Genomic DNA, 18,198 nt, shown 5'->3' on the forward strand with positions numbered 1-18,198 from the left:
AGGTTTGACCAGGTGGTGATCTTTGGGTGCCGGGGCTCACACGGCATGCCTGAACTTTGAGGGGAATGAATTGTAGCTACAGTTGGCTAGGTTTGTCTCCTGAAGGACAGGCTTTGGCAGAAGCATGTCATTCATCAGCTCAGTTGTGGGGGACCATGCAGCGTATGTGCTGGAGGTCTTACACCTCTGTTGCTGGTGTTTGGGATGGACTGTCACCCTTGTCAAGGCTGACGCAGGCTTAGACACGTGCTCTTTTCCGAGGGCTGCTCTCAGTTGGACTGCAGCCAGTATTGCAGTGCAGCGTTTTGTTTTCCTGAGAGCATCTAAAAGAATAATGTGTGCACCTCTATTTAAAAGAAGAAAGAAGTAGAGAGATGACTTTTACAATCTGTCATACAGTCAGTATATTGATGTTAATTAAGTGCTTGCATGAAGAGCTTCTTTTAATCTAAGTTGCATTTAAACATGTTTTAGCTTAGGTTCTGACAGTTAAAAATGCTCACGGTTGCACACGCTTCAGAGCTGTAAATATGGGGAGTTTGTCAGACGTTTGGATGTCTAGAAGTACTTATTTTTTACTTGACTGATGCTTTATTTTCTCTTCACTATCGAGTCCGCAGAGAGAACATCAGAAAGTATCCTTTGGGAACACTTGGAGGAACTCCTGATGCTTCAGTGGTTCCTGCCTTGATCAGGCAAAGCATGACAGCAGGTCTGGGGTCTCCAGCACAAGGGGGGGGGGAGGGAAGGAGAAAATTCATTGCTCTTTCTGCATTGTGCCTTTATTGGAACTTCTACTTTCAGACATGTTTGAGTGCATACACGAGCTTTTCACATATGAGGCTTTCTGTAGAACTCCATTCACTTCTGGGAATGATTATGTAGTCTAAAGTTGGAATTTTTTTGGAAGCAGAAGTGTTGCAAATGGGAGCGATAGCTAAAAATAACTGTATTCTCTAATGCAGCCCCAAAGCCTTTTTTGTGGTTAAATAAAAATGGGAAGTAATTTCTTCTGCAGATTGAAAGCTGCATTCTTCTCAGGGGCACTCCTTTGCTTTCTGTAGTATATACTCTTCCCACTACAAATGTAGATCATTTTCATGGTAAATTGGACTAAAAATATCCTTACGATTGCCATATATCTGTGACTTCACATAGTCTAACCCTCATCTAATTACTGGAAAAAGCCTTTAGCTGGCACTTCTAACTTTTAATGGATTCTGGGAGAATATAAGATGGAGAAAAGGATCTCAGGCTCAAAAGGTGAGCGTGCCATGTGTTGAGTGACTTCCATTTGAAGCAATTTATATTAGACTTCAAGTGTAACATGCTGAATCTTCCTTTAAATGTCAGATATTATAGAAAGCAACCATTCTTTTTTTATTTAGGTTTCTTTAACGCTTTTAATCTGTAGATAGACTACTGAATATTGATGTGTGCTTAACTGTAGGCATTGTGATTTTGAGTATTCACCTTTTGAAGCCAAGTAATGGTTGTTCTACCCGAGGGTAGGAAAATGTGCTCAAGTGGAGTCGAACTAGATTTCAGTCTGCTCATATTTGGCTTCAGAGCTCAACGTTTAAAGCTGAGAACCTCTGGAGGTCCTGTTTTGTCTCCCAGACTGTGTTTGTGAGAGCCTTGCAGTTGCTGGCAAACCACATGAAGCCAGAAAACTGTTCCAAACCGACTCCAGCACCATCTAGGAGTTTTCTGCTGTTCTTTCCATTCCTTCCTGCTGTACTGCAAGAGCTCTCACAGCACGAGAGTGTTAGAAGTCTGCAAAATTACCACCCAATTTTGGTTCTAATTTTGCCATAGTACTTTCCCTCCTCTCTCCACACATCACTGAACCAATATGCTGTTCTATTTACAGAACTACCTCTTTCCTTTGATCCTGGACAGCAGGCTCTATGTGCAGGTTGTTTTTTTTCCCCTAACAAGCAAGATACTTACTGCACTGTGCTGCTGTTGTGCTGAGGCTCTGATTTCAAGGCTTCTTCCTTCTCTGCTAGTCCATTTTCTTCAAACCCCATCATAGGGAACAAAAAGGAAATAGAAAACATTTCTATTACAGTAATTCTGTGTTTTTTGTCGTTTTTAAATCAGAATCCTCAGTGCAGCCTTGTGGGGGAGGGTTGATTCATCCTGCAGTGGACTCAGCACCGTGCTCACTGCCAGTCAGCCTCTCACTTTCCAGTACCCCTCAGGAAGAACTGCTCAGACCTTTAGGATACAGTGTCCCTGTAGAAATTCACATCTTCAAACAAGAAGGCTCTCAAGGCTGCAAACTGTACAGGCTAGTCATGTCCACAGACTTTCTGTGTTTTGACTTCAGAGGAACAATCTCAAATCTCAGTTCCCTCTTTTTTTTTTTCTTCTGTTTTTAGGTTTCACAATATTCAAACTTAGAGGGATGGGGAATTACCTTCATGAATTAAACAACGTTTTCATCTTCATAGTAAACTGTTACTCGAAAGAGAAGGGGGGGGGGGGGGGGTAATAGGAAAGAGATTTCTAAAGTGTTAGAGGAAATGTTTCCTGTGTAGCTGCAGACCAGACAATAAGAGTTGAGTTGGCTCTTAAGATCCAAATGTTTACATTTGAATGAGGGCACATGGAGGATAATGGTTTTTCTTCTGATGCAACCTGTTAGAAACATTAAGTATGGGCAGTTCTGGATCAGCTTCGCAGAGAAGCTCCACTGTGGAACTACTTGTACCTGGGAGGCTCCCTAAAGCAGGCAGCTGGTTTGGTTCTGGGTAAAGGACAGGTAGCTTCAGGGTAAGGGCAGCATTACCTGAAGCTGTAGCTCATGGGCCTCTAGGAGATGTTAAGGGCTGGGGATAGGTAGGCAGCCCAGCAGGGATGTGCTCCCTGCACTGTGTTACCAGGGCTCTCCACTGCGGGCAATCTGTTGCTTCTTAACAGAGTTCATGTTACAGACACCCAATAATATTGCTGCAATCCAGGCCTATTGAACTTTGCCAAGCTAACAGCTATTTGTACAATGCTATAAGTGCATTAGTGGCAGCGTTTCTCTTGAAAGTCAGCGTAGCATGAGAATAGCATATGTATGAAATGGGAATGTATTTGGGTAAATATTCTATCAAGCTTTACTTACATGGACCAGAAGGTGAAAGTAAAGATGTACTTCTGAGAAAAATGAAATCAATGCTATTTTCTGTTTGGTGAAGTCCTTTGGCTGTGATAAGCCTGAGAAAGGCTGCAATATTTGAGTGACTCTGTCGTTCTAAGCACACAGCTTGAGCTTGTGCCTTATCCTCCTGCTAGGGAATACAGAGCCTTCTTAAAGGAGTGAAACGTGGATGAAGAGGCATGACTGCCCAAAATATCCTGTGCAGAAAATGGAGAGATGTCTTGAGCCTTATCTATGGCAGAATAGCTTTCCCCTGCACCCAATACGCTGCTTGGTTTACTAAGATAGGATTGTTTCTGTGACTAAGAACAGGAAAATCTGTTTAGCCCAATCTTGTTTCAATCCATTACACTCTGATTTAACTGTAATACAAACGTAATTACAAAGGGAGGATAAAGTAGAAAGATCAATTAGAGAGCAAGGAGTAAATGAAGGGGGGAGGCAATTAAGGCTATGCTACAGCAGATAAGAGCAAAATTGGAGCAGAACAGATAGATCAGCCTGAATACTTTGTCTGACTGGAGTACACAGCCACCTGCTGCCACTCCCTCAGAGTTCTGACAAATAAAACACTCACTGCAGCATTTTACCTATTATACCTCTCATTTTTGCAAGGTCTTCTCTATTCAGGGTTGCATGTGAGGGGAAAAAACAGTAGTAATAAGCTAATACTGTTCCAACCAGTGGAACTTTAGAAATGAAAGCAAAAAAAAAAAGTCTGTGAGGCAATAGTCCACTGAGCAAGGCTAATATAGTCACACATCTAAAACCTTGGTACCAATTCAGGCTTATTTTTGATGGAGATGCTGATGATAACTCTGGCAGCAAGGCCCTGCTTGGGCAACCCCATATGCCCTGCCTTCCCCCATGGGGACAGGCTGGTGACAGCGAGCTGTGAACTGATGGCAGCCTAGTGCTTGCTTTCCCACCGTCACTGTGAATGCTTCACTGCGTGTTCCTGAATTGTTATTTCATTGAACCTTGCCCTGGGGATAAAATGATGCTAAAAGTAGCAGCATCCTCCCTTCCTCCTGATGATGATCTGACTAGACTAGTCACTGTGCTTTTAAATCAACAGCTTTGTAAACGACACCAGAAGATGGCATCATCTGCCTGTAGTGCTGTTTAACTCTTTCTGGGTTTTCATGCGTCCAAGGGTTGGTTTTGTTCTCTGCTTTAATAATGTTTTTGGGTAGTGGAAGTACTGTTACCCCTCACGTTAAAAGCTGAAGGTGTGAAGGTTTAGTGGGTTTGGGGTTTTGTTTGTTTTTGTTTGGCAATTAGAAGACAGTGGCTGCTCTCACACACCCTGCTAGCATAGTTCAGACATTTCCAGGTGGAGTATCTTTTGTCTGGCAGCACTCTGTTTCCAAACTCTTCTGCTGTAAGAGTTCTGCTTGAGTGCTCCAGGTGTCGTTGGAATGTGAAATAAGGAAGCATGAATGTTAACTGAAGGATTGTGGCTTGTAGCAAGAGAACTGAAAGAAACCTCTGTGGCCCCTGATCAGCAAAGAAATTATTAATACACGTTTAAGATCAAAGGACATGTGGCTTAAGGAGAGGATCATGTTGAGTACTTAGTGTTAGTTACACAGATCCTGTTATTAGTTGAGTATGGTGCCTGGACAAACAGTCTGTAACTATTACCAGGCCTCCTTTGCCTTTGCTGATGCTTGGGCACGCAGCTGAGATTCTGTTCCTAACTGCTTTCTCATCACTGTCCATTTTGCTGCTTGCTCTTTAGTCCTTGGCTTCTCTACATACTTACTCATTCCTCGTTAAACGTGTTCTGGGTTTGTAACTTTTCTCTGATGCCTTCCTTACAGCGTCTTCTGATGTCTGTGGGATGGTAACTGTCCTTTTCAATTAAATTTCCTTTCATCCTGTAGATCCCAGCCCTTTCAGTACCTCCCACAATAAATCCTTTACCACCTCTTTCCTTACAGACGCATCTTGGCACTGATAACACAGGTATAACATCAAATTTCATCTTGATGGCCTTTGCTGATGCACCAGGATCAATGGAATCTACATTAAAGCTGCTCTCCCTGCTGATAAGTTGCTCCCCTGGCCAGTACTGATGTCACTTCATTGTACTGAATTGTTAAAGACAGCAGAAATTCAACCTTGTCATTCTTTTTCTCCTGAAGCTCTTTCATCTCGCAGCTCCACAGCTCCTTCCTGGAGCCCAGCAGCAGTGAAAGGAAGCAATGTTCTTTTGGCTGTGGGGCTAGGAAATTGCTTTTTCACTTCTGAAATGCCCAAACATCTATTCCTTTATTCCCATGGGGCCATCTCTCTATTGGAGTCAACATTTAGTGTTGTTCAGTTCCTCTGCTCACAGCTCCCCTTCTTCTTTTTTTTTGTCTTAGCTTGGTCAGGGTATCCAGAGCAAATTGGAATAGGCTCTCAAGCTTAAGGAAATTCTGATTACTCCTGAATCTGACTGAAAACTGATCTCTGTAATCTGGAATTAAGCAATAAGAACAGCAGGTTAGCGACAATACAGTACTGTGTGCAGTGCAGACAATGCAATATTGTTTCTGACAGCATTGCTGAGGAAAGATGGCTCTTCAGAGCATTCTCACCGATGGCAGATTATACCTACTCTCACAGGGAGATACAGATTTGCCTATCGTGCTCTACAATGAACTCTGAGTAATGGAGGAAAAATATGGATTAATTCTTTTATGACTAAGCCCCTACTTGTCATGACTTACGAGTTTGCTATTCATGGCAAGAGCTTGAAACATAAGAGAAATGAAAGGGCTGAATAATTGGTAATCCATAGGAATAAATCACATTATATAATAATGCCTTATCACATGGTGCGCATTGCTAACTCTCCTTGATGCAGTTACTTTTAAGAAGGGCACGAGAGCCTTTGTAGCAACTCGCTTGCTCTTTTCATAACTGCATCAGGTAATGAGGACAACCACTGTGGCTGCAAGAAAGAGAGATCTCCGTAGGCATATCAAAGGGCCGACTGCTGTCAGTGTAATTGCACGACTGAGGCCAACTGGGTGAGATGGTACTGGAGGAATCTGGGTGCAGCACTTGCTTGGAGCTGCTGTAGCCTGGCTGCCATCTGCATCCTGTTGCTTTCCGTAGAGCAGCAACAGCCATTGCATGCTCCTCAAAGGTTCTGTGATCCGAGGGAGCTGTAAGGACCCGTCCCTGCCATGCCCGCATCCCTCAGTGCCACATCCACGGCTCTGGGGCACCCCCAGGGCCGCTGAGCCCCACTCCCTGTGTGCAGCAGTGCCCGATTGCTCTCTGGAGAAGGAACGGTTCGTGCTTCAGGCGCCTTTAACGCAGAGAGATGGCTCCTCAATGTCACAGCGCGTTGCCCTTCTCCCTCCACCCCGAGCCGGCTCAGTTAACAGATGGAAGAACAAACAGATTTACGACCCCGACCGCGGGGCGGCACGGGAGGGGCGCGGACTCCATCCCCCATCTCCCCGCGCGCGGCGGGCGGGGCCACAAAGCCCCGGGGGCGCGGACGAGGAGAGGTGCCGCTCCTGCAGCCCGGCAGCCGAGCCGGGGCGGGATGCGAGCGGGGATGCTCGGGCTCTGAGCGGCTCCGAGCTGCTCCCCGCCTCGCCCGGCCCCGCCCCGCTCCTCCCCGCCCGCCGGCAGTGCGGCACCGGAGCCGGCACCTGCCCCGCTCCCCGCCCGCCGGAGGAGCGCCGAGATGGCGGACCCCGCCGAGTGCAGCATCAAAGTGATGTGCCGCTTCCGGCCCCTCAACGAAGCGGAGATCCTCCGCGGAGACAAATTCATCCCGAAATTCAAAGGAGAGGAGACGGTGGTCATCGGGGTGAGTCGTGGTCCCTTCCCATTGTTGCCGGGGGGGGTGATGTCATGCGGACTCTGGGGCGCGGGGCGGACAAAGGCGGTGGGAGCCGCGGCTGGGGGAGGGGGGGAAGGTTTTTTTCCCTTCTCCATTGGAAATAAGGCGGTGGTATCGCGCTTGGTCCCGCAGCCCACCCCACCGTGCTCCTCAGTGCCGCATCCCCACGGCTCTGGGACGCCTCTATGGGCGGTGCCCCCTCCCTCAACCCCCCCTCCCCCGTTTCCCCTCCGGGGATGGGACCGGAGGCGATGCATTGGTCGCGTGGCTTGCGTGGATGCTTTATTAAAAGTTTGCGTCTCTCGCAACTTTCACGCAGGAAAAAAAAATAATAACAATCGTCATAAAAAAAAAAATAAAATAGAAAAAAGCCAGCTCTAAAATAGCGATGGCGGAAGAAAAAAAAAAAAGAAGAAAAAAAAATCAAATAAAATCGAGCCCTTTGTGGACAGCAATGGCGAAATGCCTCCTCAATCCATTCCCTTCCCATCAGCGCTTCCCGTGCACGCCAAGGTATGGCTGCGGGCTGCAGGCCTGCTCTGCACGGGCATCGGTCCCTTGTGCATCGGTCCCTTGTGCGGCCGTTTGCTTCTCATCTCCTTTCTGTTTGCCTTAGACGTGCCCTCAGGCGCCTTAAAAGCAGGTTAAGATGCTTGCACTTCGCGTCCCCTTCGTGGTGTTGTTCTTGTCGGGAGCAGAATTGGGGCTCCTTTCGTTCCGTTGAGGTGGGTGTACCACTCAGCTGTGAATCAAGAGGTTGTCGTGTGGGTGACAGTGGTTGTGTTTGTCGTGGGGGCAGGAGGAGATTCCTTCTGGGAAGGTAATAAGGAGAAGCAGCAGTGGGTGCTGGGGTACACTTTTCCTTTTTTCGGATGCCGGTATCGATGCACGGTGTCAGGGGAGGGGGAGGAGACCTCGCTGTGTGGGCTTCCTTCTCAGCATCAGTGCTGTGGCCTCAAAGCCCTTGGAGCCATTGCACAGGATGAGAACTGTTTCCCTGGAGCGTTTGAGAAACACTGCAATGCAGCTTTCTGTTACAGAAAGAAGGATTCTGTTAAAATAAAACAAGGAAAACAACGCCGAGAGCTCGTAGGGGTTCCGTCAGCCCATCAGAAAAATTGGAGTCTGAACGCGCAAAGGAAATATCCATTTGCACTTAACGTGCAGGAAAAAAAAAAAGAAGTTACTTCTCCTTCCCTAAAACGTGACCGTGGGAGACACTTTGCTTCTGAACCCCTCACCACCGTCTCCTGTTTTCTTTGTGCCTTGAGCAACTTTTCCAGCAAATAAAAGAAGATCAGAACAATTGCAACGGAGGAAGCGTCGCAGCGGGCGCGAGTTGCTCTTCCACATCAGGAGTGAAGCTGTCTGCAATGCCTGGCTTGGTTTATTTCAGAGCTCCTCACCAGGAAGGCCCTTGGGTGGTCCCCTGGCTCGGTCCCAAGCGGCTGCACGCCTCGGAGCCAGGATGTGACCTCTTCCATGGATGCTGGTGTGTGTTGCAAGGAGGTGTGGGCTGGCCCAGGGCGGGCAGAGCGGGAGGACTGAAGTGCCTTGCCTTGTTATCTCTGTGATGAAGGAAACAGTCAGGAGAATAACACAAAACAAGAGCATATTTTTATATTTAAAATCAGGAAGGAAAATAAAAGCCTGTAGTATATGTCCTGTCTTTAACCGTGGCAGCTGAAGGTGCCGGTGGGTAAATCCATTGCTCCCTTTTTGTGGTTAGCTCCATCGTAGTCCCAGCAGGCCGTGGCTTCATTTTATGTTTCTGCTCCTTTGCAAGCTCAAGGTGACTTTCTTGATTGATTGCATTGGCTGACGTTCCTAGAAACTTGTTTTCCTTGCTGGTTTACCTTCACCTAGTCTGGCTGGAGAGCGTGTGGCCATTTGCCCTAGCGAGCATCTCCAGGTGGGCTCCTCCGTGCCCCCCATCCCTGGCCCAGTGCCCCTGTGTGCAGCGTGGTGTGGGACGAGCCAGGCCTCGCTGCAGCAGCTTGCTGCTCCTGCAGTGGGAAATGCTGCAGCTCATCCGTGAAGCGTTCCACATAGCTCGCCATTGTGCTCAACAAAATGAACGGTCACCTGATCCGCCGCCCCGTGGTCCTTGTGGTTTTGCAGTGTCGTGCTCTGCGAGGTAAAACAAACCGAGAACTGGTGGCTGGTTAGGGCAAGAATCTGAGCAGCATCTCTTATGCATTTGGACGTGGACGGTGTTCCTGTTTACAGCGTTGTTCTGCGGGGAGGTTATCGCTTATTTCAGTCGCTGAGCTTGTTTGGAGTTGTCAGCAGAGTTGGTAGGAATGAAATAAAAGGCAGGTATGGAGATCCCTGTGGGCTGCGAGCAGCTGTAGTTAGGAGAGCTTCAAAACCAACCAGCTGACCCAGAGCCACAGGGTAGCAAACAGATTACAACTCCAACCAGAGACAGAAAATACAGTGAGAGCCCACCCTGTGCTGTACGCTGTGCTCCTGACAAAGGCAGGCATCCCTCCCTGCCTCGTGGTACACAGGCAGTCTGTTCACAGGGGTTTATTCGTGGCACAGCTATAAATACCTCCTGCACGGTGCTCCTGCCAGTCTGATGTCGGATGCGGGTGAGATGGGGCTGCAGATAGTGCATCATTCCCCTGGGAGAATGCTTATCCATCGGGGTGCTTGAGCTCTGCCCCTCAATGCCTTCGGTCTGCTCTCCAGCTCTGCTGAGCCCTGCTGCTGCAGTGAGGACTGGGCATGTTTTTAGGGCGCAGCTATGGGATGCTGATAGCTGGCGTAGCTAAGCACTGTGCTGATATGGAACTGATGGGATCCAAGGGCACCGAGAGCCAATGAATTCCTTTGCAGGAATCGTTTCTTTCCTCCCCACACACCATAAGCTTCTCCCACACCCAGACATAAGTTGCAGCAATCTCTGCCTTTTCCTGTTTAATGGGCAGACACACCGTGATGTGCTGTGCTCAGTCCCCGTGACTACGGACTGTGCTGCTTTCAGGTCAGGCTGCTTCCAGAGAAGCAGCAGCACAGACTGACAGATCTGGAACTTCGTGCGTGTGTGTGTTTGTTTTTTGTGGTTGATTTCCCTCAGAAGCTTAAGCTGCTCAGTATCTCAGCAAGAAGATAGACAACAGAGTGTTAGTTTGTTTGGGAAGCACCAGTGCAGCACAGCTCCTTCCGCACGGCGAGGATGTCCCTTCTGTACCTTGCCCAATAAAGGGTTTTATTTGCTGTTGTATTGGTGATGATGGGAATAAGGTTATTTCATCAAAATACAAAGTTTATTGTTTCCACCATAGCAGTTCCCCACTGGCATTTTCTCAGAGCACTGAAGGCTTGTCAATGCATTTTTCCCGTCCCATTTGGATATCTTTCTCTCAAAATATCCATCTTCTTCTGCCTACCTGTCCTGACAGAAACACGGATTCCAAACAAAGGCTTTGGAACTTAAAAATATAGATGCTGTATCTCAGTGAGGTAGGTTTTAAACATCTGGGAAACACGGACGTGTGTCACTCTACTTATGCTGTCTTTTTTGCTCCAATAGCCCCTCTGTCTTATACTGAGGCTACTTTGCTGCATTCAGCAACATGCATCCCTTGCTCCAGCTCGCTTGCAGGCGCTTTGTTTTCCCCCACCCAGAGATGCAGTGCTTAGTCACTGCTGTCTGGGCTCATTTCTGGAAGTGCCTGCTCCATCTGATGCCGTTGGATTGCCTGGCATTCGGGAAGTCTTCTTTTTCTGCATGGTTGGAGATGATTTCTGGTGAGGCTTGCTGCTCAGGGGAGGGCAGTGGAGGAGCTGATGGGGAGTGATGTGCACTTCCATCTCCACCCATTGTTCCAGTGCTTCAAGCTGTGCCAGGAGAACGCAATCCACTGCAAAACAGGGGATGAAAGGTCAATTAATGCCTCCGCTATTAATACGAGACCCTCAGTGTTCTCTTAGGAGTCCTTTCCATCATCATGAAAGCGACCCCAGCCCTTGGGACGTTTTTCATCCCAAACCAGTTCTGAAATACTCCGTGTATCTCCCATCACTGACACATTCCCAGCATGTGGGCTGCCAGGGCAGCAGCTGTGCCCGAACTTCCACACCTGCAGCTCCCACTGCTGTGCTGTCACTGGGGTGGGCTTTTCTTTCTGCTGAGGATGAGGTTAAGTGGCATTTAAATCTCTTGTGACACTGGGGAGTGCTTGTCAGTTCTCTGGTTTGAGAACCTCAGTGTGCATACACTGCACTGCCTTGTTCCACAGGTGCTGCTGTACCTGGTGGGAAGAGCGAGCTGTGGCTCGTGCTGAAGAGGAAACAGTGGCACAGAGAGGGCCAAGGAATGGAGTGATTTGTTCTCTGTTTTGTAAAGAAATTGACATAAGCCTCTTCCCATCTTTTGGCTTCTGTGCCTTGGAACATCCTGGTGCCTGATGCATTTCTCGGTGGGTTATGTGAGTCATTTTTATCAGGAGATCCGCTCTCACAAAGATTATTTGTTTAATTGAAGAACCGCATCTGAACAGAAGGTCATCCTGTGCACAGGACATGTTGTGCCTGTTCCTGTTGGATCCCTTGAGCTCCATGCAGAGCCTGGGTGTGCAAGGTGGGGTGGCTGCTTGGGCTCACCATGCACATATGGGAGCAGCAAAGGGGTCCAGAGCTGCTCAGTGCCTGCTTGATGCCTTTGGCTTCACTGCAGCAGTGCTGATGTCTGCTTGTCTAGCTCCATGGGAAGGTTGCAGCTATGGAGCAGTGCTTGCCCAGGTGGTGGCTTTGGGAGCCAGGGAAACACCTTGGTCAGGTTGCTTTTTGGAGAGTGAAAACACTGCGTACTTAAAATCACATTCGAAACAAAAACTCCAAACCATCCTAAATGGGACCGAATCTTAGAGTGTGGAGCATGGCACTGCTGATGGAGTCCTCTCCGTAGCCATCTGTGGGAAAGAGCCAAGTCATTTCTAGGTATTTATGGCCTCTTTAGATCCTGGCTTTTGATGGGACGTCCTGGAAATGTGTGTGATTGTTATCGAATTCACATTATGACATTGATAATTGGTCCCACGACAAAATGTACATTTTCAAATTATGCAGTAGACTCCAAATGAAAACAAGAGCATTGGGTTTTCTTTCCCTCCCTGAGCAATGAGCACTCTGAGATAAGAAGCTAAATATTTAATAGTAGTCAGTCCTCTTGGACGTCTTGGCAAGGAGTGATCCATCCTTTCAGTGCCTCGCTGCCTGCTGAGAAGCCTCACCTGCTGCTGCATCACTGAGCAGCAGCGCAGTGAAAAACCTCTTCTTTTTGGGCTGCTGTTACACATTTCTGGTGTGTGAGAAGGATGCCCTTCTGAAAAAAAAAAAAACCCATGCATTAAACGGTCCAAATACCTGAATTGGGGTATTTGGGTTAGTGAATATTTTTAGCAGGGCTGTTAGCCCAGCTCGGGCTTTTCAGCGGTCGTAATCTCTTCTCCCAACTGCGCAGCCCTGAACTGCTTGAACGTCTGTTTTTAGGCCAGCTGTGGGATGTGGATGGCACTGCAACTTTCTCAAAGAGCTGTGCAGTTTGCTGTTATTCGTTTGGATTTTTTGGAGCAGATTATTAGTGCTCGGGAAGGTTTGGGGCCGCTTTTGAATGCGCTGCTCTGTAGTACAAATAGCAGAGCAGCTGTGCTTGCTGGCATGCTGAGGGAGGTACGGGGTGCAGCTGGAGGATGTATTTCTCCATGCCTTTGTCACTCTGTTGGACTAGCTCACAGCACACAATCCTGTTCCCACCAGAGCAGCTTCTGTTGTTCAGCTGGATCACGCAGAGACACGTTGCTGTTGGCTTCCTGGGGTTTGCTGGTGGCTGGATCAATGCTGTGTGCCCTTTATAAATGCAGTGACCCCTGCGGCCCCGGGAAGCCACTCTGCTCCTAGTTTTGCTGCTGATGTCTTTGTCTCTGCTCTGTTCTTGTCACGCTGCCTGCATCCCCATCCTCCTGTCCTCTGGTGTGGGTTTTGTCACCGCAGCAGTGACGAAGTGCCTCTGCTGAACAATGACCTGTTGGTCACAGTCTGCTAATCCGCGTCGGATCCATCCTCTGCTCCTCTCCCCTTTTTAGCTGCACTTTGTTTTCCTCTTAAAACTTCTCTGTATGCTTTCATATTTTCTCACTGCCATAAACACCCAGTGGAAAAGGCCGCTGTCACTTGATAAAGAGATTTGCTCAATTACTTTTCACTTTGTGGTATCTTTTACAATTCGACTTCAAAGGAAAGTAGTTCAGTGATGCAAACACGCCTTAAAGCAAAGTTAATCTCACTATACCGAAGCGTATGTATATACTTGAGAAAAATGTTTGCTTCTGTTGGTGATAAAGGATTTATTCTGTCCACTGCTTCCTTTATGTGCAGCCCAGGTTCAAATGCCCATTCATGTACAACTGAGATGCTCCTTCCACCTCTCCCCTCTGGGTTTGGAGGTTTACATTTTGGGGTTGCCTGGTGCTGATGGGTAGATGAGCATGGCTGGGCTGTCCGCACACCTGATGGAGCAGGGATGGAGGTTGAGTTATGTCAGCAGAATGGCTTGTCCCTACACAGGGGCAACTGGATGCAAAGAAAGGCTGTTATGATTATTTTCCCACTCCTTTTCTGCTAGCTGACCATCCTATGTCTCTGCTGCAGGTTGTTTCTGATGGAGAGAAATGTAAATACAAGTCATGATTTACATAAGAAGTATTGGTGCTGGCTTTGTGTGAATTGACCTACAGGCCATGAGCCGTTCTTTGCCTCGCTTGCTGCGCTGGGCCAAGAAAGAGCACACGTGCTTTTGCTCACAGTGCTTTTGCTCACATATGAGGGCATTTACTTGTGATCCCTTTTGTGCCTTGCGAACATTATAAGTGAATGCTGTGTGACAGACCAGATTGTCCCCTGCTTTGAAGATTTTGGAATTGCAGAAGGAATATTCCAGTGTTACTAAATCTGGTAATAGAATTGCTGTCAGATAATGATAGCCAGCACTGCTTGTTTCTTGGATAACTTGCAGAAAGTGGGGCTGCTGCTGATCTGCTTGGTATGCTTTATGAAGGGATGTGCTGTATGTGAAAGCTATAATACATTTTTAGCTACAGTAAAGTCACAGGACGGGGTTGTGAGCCAAAATACACATTTCTGCGCTTAAAACTGCAAAAATTGCATGATTTTTATTCATGTTTTTTTGTGTAACTGAGCTATATTGTAAGCAGTAGCACAAGCAGAACCCAACACCTTCCAATCTATGAGGGGTTTCAGCATCCTTGCAAGTGTGGTTCCTTGTCTCTACCTGTCTAACTGGCTATTGTGACCTCTTAATGATCTGCAGGTACAAATAAAGATCCCTTTGCTGGAATAAGACTGCCGAGTATTAGCAAACCAGTACAGCTGTATTGTGACCCTGCTCCCTTGAAGGTGCGTGTGGTACACATGGCACTGGGTTCTCTGTTTAATGGTTTCCTACTGAAGCTTGCCCAGGCTCCACTACATTGGAGACGGAGTTCTTAGTTTAAAATTCGTTTTCATATCAGCTGATCCCAAATTCTGGAGCTAGACTTTGTGACTGCTGCTAGAATTGTAAGATTTGAACATACCACTTAACACTGTGGGTTCTGGTTTTTCTCCAAATATTGAGATGAGCTGTATGAAGATATCAGTGTAATAAGCCAAAAAGCAGAAGCTTGTTGGTTACGGGTTGAGTTGATCCCTCTTTATGCACAGGGAGCAGGAAGGGAAGCCCTGGGTGAGCTGGCTGTGTCAGGCGGGTGCTGGGTGGCTTTGTGCCTCCCTGGGGACCGCTGCATCCTCCATCTTCCACCTCAACTTTGCAAGAAGGCCCACCTTGAATTGGGTGAAATGGCAGGAGGAGAGGAAGCTGGGCAAATCCAGATAAGGAAGGATGAAAGACATTGATAGAAGTATTAGCAGAGTGAAGGGAGGTCAGAGATAGTGCAGTGGGAATCAAAGCACCTGAAGAATCGCTGCAGTTTCGGCGCGTTGCTTCCTGGAAGGTGCTAATCTCACTCCATGTTCCTCTGTAGTGAGCTCTTAGGTGTGCATTTCCCTTGTGAAGCGAGGGGCTTGCAAGAGGAAGCAATTATCTGCCCCAGGTGCTGCAGTCAGTAACACCAGCACGGAGAGAAATGGCGCCAGGCAACAGCTCCTCAAAATGGCTGCAGGAGTGCATGGCATCTCCGTGGTGAGGGCTGCTCTCCGTCCACCTCTGAAGAGGTTTGTTGCCAGGAGCAACTTGTCTGCATTACTTGGTGACAGGGTAATTGCTCTGCCTGCCGCTCCATTGGAGCTTCTGCAAAGCCCTTCCACTGTAGCTATTAGGGTGGATGTGGAGATGCACACAACACAAGTCTGGGCTACAGCCAGGCAAACTGCAAAACAGGAGGTAGTGCTAGCACAGCTGTGCATCACATACCTCTACTGTTGGCTGCCCTTTCAGTTCTTCTGTCAGTGTCACTTCTCAATGCAGGAGGTCATGCAGAATGGTTGCTGTACCTCTCCTTCGTTAATTCTTTGATGCTTTGAGTGTATGCCTTTGTAGTTGCACTGCAGGAAAGGAGGCTGATGCAGACTGGGGGTAATGTTTTTGTTGTATGTTTTTAGTAAACGTCCAGGCTCCCGGCACTACTGAAATTTGGTTTCTGTGTGTGAGATAAGGAAGCAAACAGCGTTGTTGTTGGTTCCTGTGTGAATCAGGAGCAGCTAGCCAGCAAGGTACCAAAGGGGTAAGATTTGTTTCCTGATCTCTGCAAGCAGAGCCTCTCCATTGAGAGATCACTACGGGGCTGAACTGCTCTCATTTTCTTAGGGGGACGTGCTGAGACCCCAGCTTCATCACTGTGCCTTTGGGCAGACTCTGGTAGTCCCAGAGAAACTCAGTGGATTTGCAGCCCAGCCGTAACCGTGACACTTGTACACTTGTGAAATGCTTGCTCTGCAGAACAAAGGCTGTACAATGCAGGCAGTGGGAGTGCAAGCATCTCATTTGTTTCTCTTTGCCACTATATATATCCAGCCTGGTGGGACACTCCAGCACCAATGGTGTGGTTTGTTCGCTGATTCCCTTCAATCCTTGCTTTTGCAGAGCATGCTGAAAAGAAAGCTGTTATACGGATCAGTGATGCCCTCTCATTTAATTTTGACCTCTCCTGACCCGAGCTGGATTTGAATCTACAACTGACAGCGCTCAGTATCCCATTACTAATCTCCTGAGCCATCCAGCTCCCCATAAATCTGTAAGTGATATGTTTAACGGAGTGAAGATTAACACAACACTGCCACGGCAGAATGAAGATGCAGCTTGGTCTGGGCCTGGGGCTGTTTCATGTGGCATTGCTCTTCTGTGGGTGGAGCTGGGGACAGCATCTTCCCTGGGACCGCTCTGTTTCATGTTCTGAATTGTTTGCCTGCCTTCTGGGGGCTTTGCTGGCACGGTATGGACGCTCCTGGTATGCAGAGATGCTGTGTTCTCATGATTTATTCCTGTAGCTCCTCACCCATGGGATGTCACTGCCCGAATGCTCTCCCACTGCTGCTATGGGGAGCTGCCTCAGGATATCTTTGCTCACATTATGAGCTTCAAATGGGAGTGCTTTTTTTCCTACAAAGTTTGGACAATGCCTGTGGCAGCGAGGGAAAGCATGCTTGGTCAGGACCCCATCGTACCTTGGATATTTGGCCTGTGCCAGATGCCCTTGTGAGATTTCTGCTTCGTTAACAGCCTCTGACATGGGGAGGAGCTGCAGCTAAAATGCAAATGACAGCATTTCAAAGCTAACTTAATTAAGCTTGTCTGTGCTTTGCAGAAGTAAAATGAGTAGGCTGTGACGGTAGCTTTGAATAGGCATGTAAAGGTCTATTAAATTAGTTAGAGCATTAATTTGAACTAGTAGCTTTCTGTTACAGTGCAAGATACCTGAAGGCTGAGAGGGATCACGCTGGGAGGAGAGGGTGTCCTGCTCTTCCCAGTAGGATGGTTGCAGTAGTGTATGTCTCACGTTGTATGGCAGAGCTGATTGGCCTGCTGAGGCAGGAGCTAAAATAGTCTAGCTAGAGGAGCAGGGAATTATTCTCCTTAAAGCTTAGCTTTGTGAGAAAAGCTGGGAGGAACAGTTTTGTGCTAGCAATGGAAGTGATACCTTGATTTCTTGGGCATGATGCCTGTCTTGAGCCAGTGACCTCCTTTTCCCAGTCATTCACCACTGTAAACACAGTGATGCATCGAATGGAGCTGCAGAGTGTAACACCTCTATTCCTACATCATTTGCATGCCATTACATAAGCAGATGAGTAAATGCAGCCCAGATCCACCAGCTGCCATGCAGGCTGCAGGGTGCTGGTGGCACGCTGAGAGCTCTCAAAGCGTTTGGCTCCACTGCACAGCACAGCCAGGCCGTGCAGAGCTCTGTGTGCCACGCTGCTGGAGCCATGAGCAGGGTGCCTGCACTTCTTCTCTGTGTGAGCTGGCAGCATCCCATCCCAGCAGGATTTCAGTTTCTGTTTTCAGTTATCTTCCAACCCATTTTTAGCAGCGTAACCAAAATGTAGGAGTTTCTCCAGGAGAATTTTGTTAGCTGTGTAGTGTACTGAGGTCACTCTGTGTAATTTCCCTTCTGTCTTAAGTGCTCTGAATTCTCATCCGTCCACGAGGTGAACTGTCACTGTGCTGGTGTTTCTGAAGGGCAGGTCAAGTTGGCAAATGGATGTGGTGGCAGAAGTAACAACTCAATAGCTGCAGAGTCTGCATAACATCTGGGGGAGGGGAAGTCCTCTGGATTCCCTAATCCCAGGGCAGGTTTGCTGTTTGTCCTGCTGGGACTGCAGTGCTCAGTGAGCGTGGCCAACTGCTGGGTTTCCAAAGGGACTGAAGAGTTGGATTCCCTCTCAGATGAGGAAAGCTCTTTTTGCCACTGTGTCCCAGTGCTGGGCCTTGATGGAAAACGTGAATTGCTTCTGGTAATAGCTTGCTTTCTGATCCTTGAAAAATTCTGTCTTCCAGGCCTGCAATTAAGAATCCTTTATTTATAAAACCTCTCCTACACAAGAACTTATGGTGCTGGTGAAAATAATTTCCCTTTAATTAAGCTCCTACGTGTCAGACGATGCTATTACCTGTGTACTCATCTGTGGTGGAGCGTGGTACACTGAAACCCAGTTCATTCAT

The 18,198-nt window shown here is 47.8% G+C and overlaps 2 protein-coding genes across 2 annotated transcripts in view; both read left to right on the forward strand.

Moving 5' to 3' along the window:
• Window positions 1-18,198, forward strand: part of MBD5 (methyl-CpG binding domain protein 5) — a 322,289-nt gene that overhangs the window by 182,202 nt on the left and 121,889 nt on the right. The gene's annotated exons all lie outside the window — the stretch shown is intronic.
• The window catches only part of KIF5C (kinesin family member 5C), a 62,220-nt gene continuing 50,707 nt past the window's right edge, over window positions 6,686-18,198 (forward strand). The window contains exon 1 of the mRNA XM_065750449.1: window positions 6,686-6,977. Coding sequence (XP_065606521.1) covers window positions 6,852-6,977 — 126 coding nt within the window. The 5' untranslated portion in view covers window positions 6,686-6,851. The remainder of the gene's footprint in view (window positions 6,978-18,198) is intronic.

This window comes from Cyrtonyx montezumae, unplaced genomic scaffold (genome assembly GCF_038088225.1).
Source record: "Cyrtonyx montezumae isolate F1298 unplaced genomic scaffold, pur_monq_1.0 scaffold_7, whole genome shotgun sequence".
Lineage (NCBI taxonomy): Eukaryota > Metazoa > Chordata > Aves > Galliformes > Odontophoridae > Cyrtonyx > Cyrtonyx montezumae.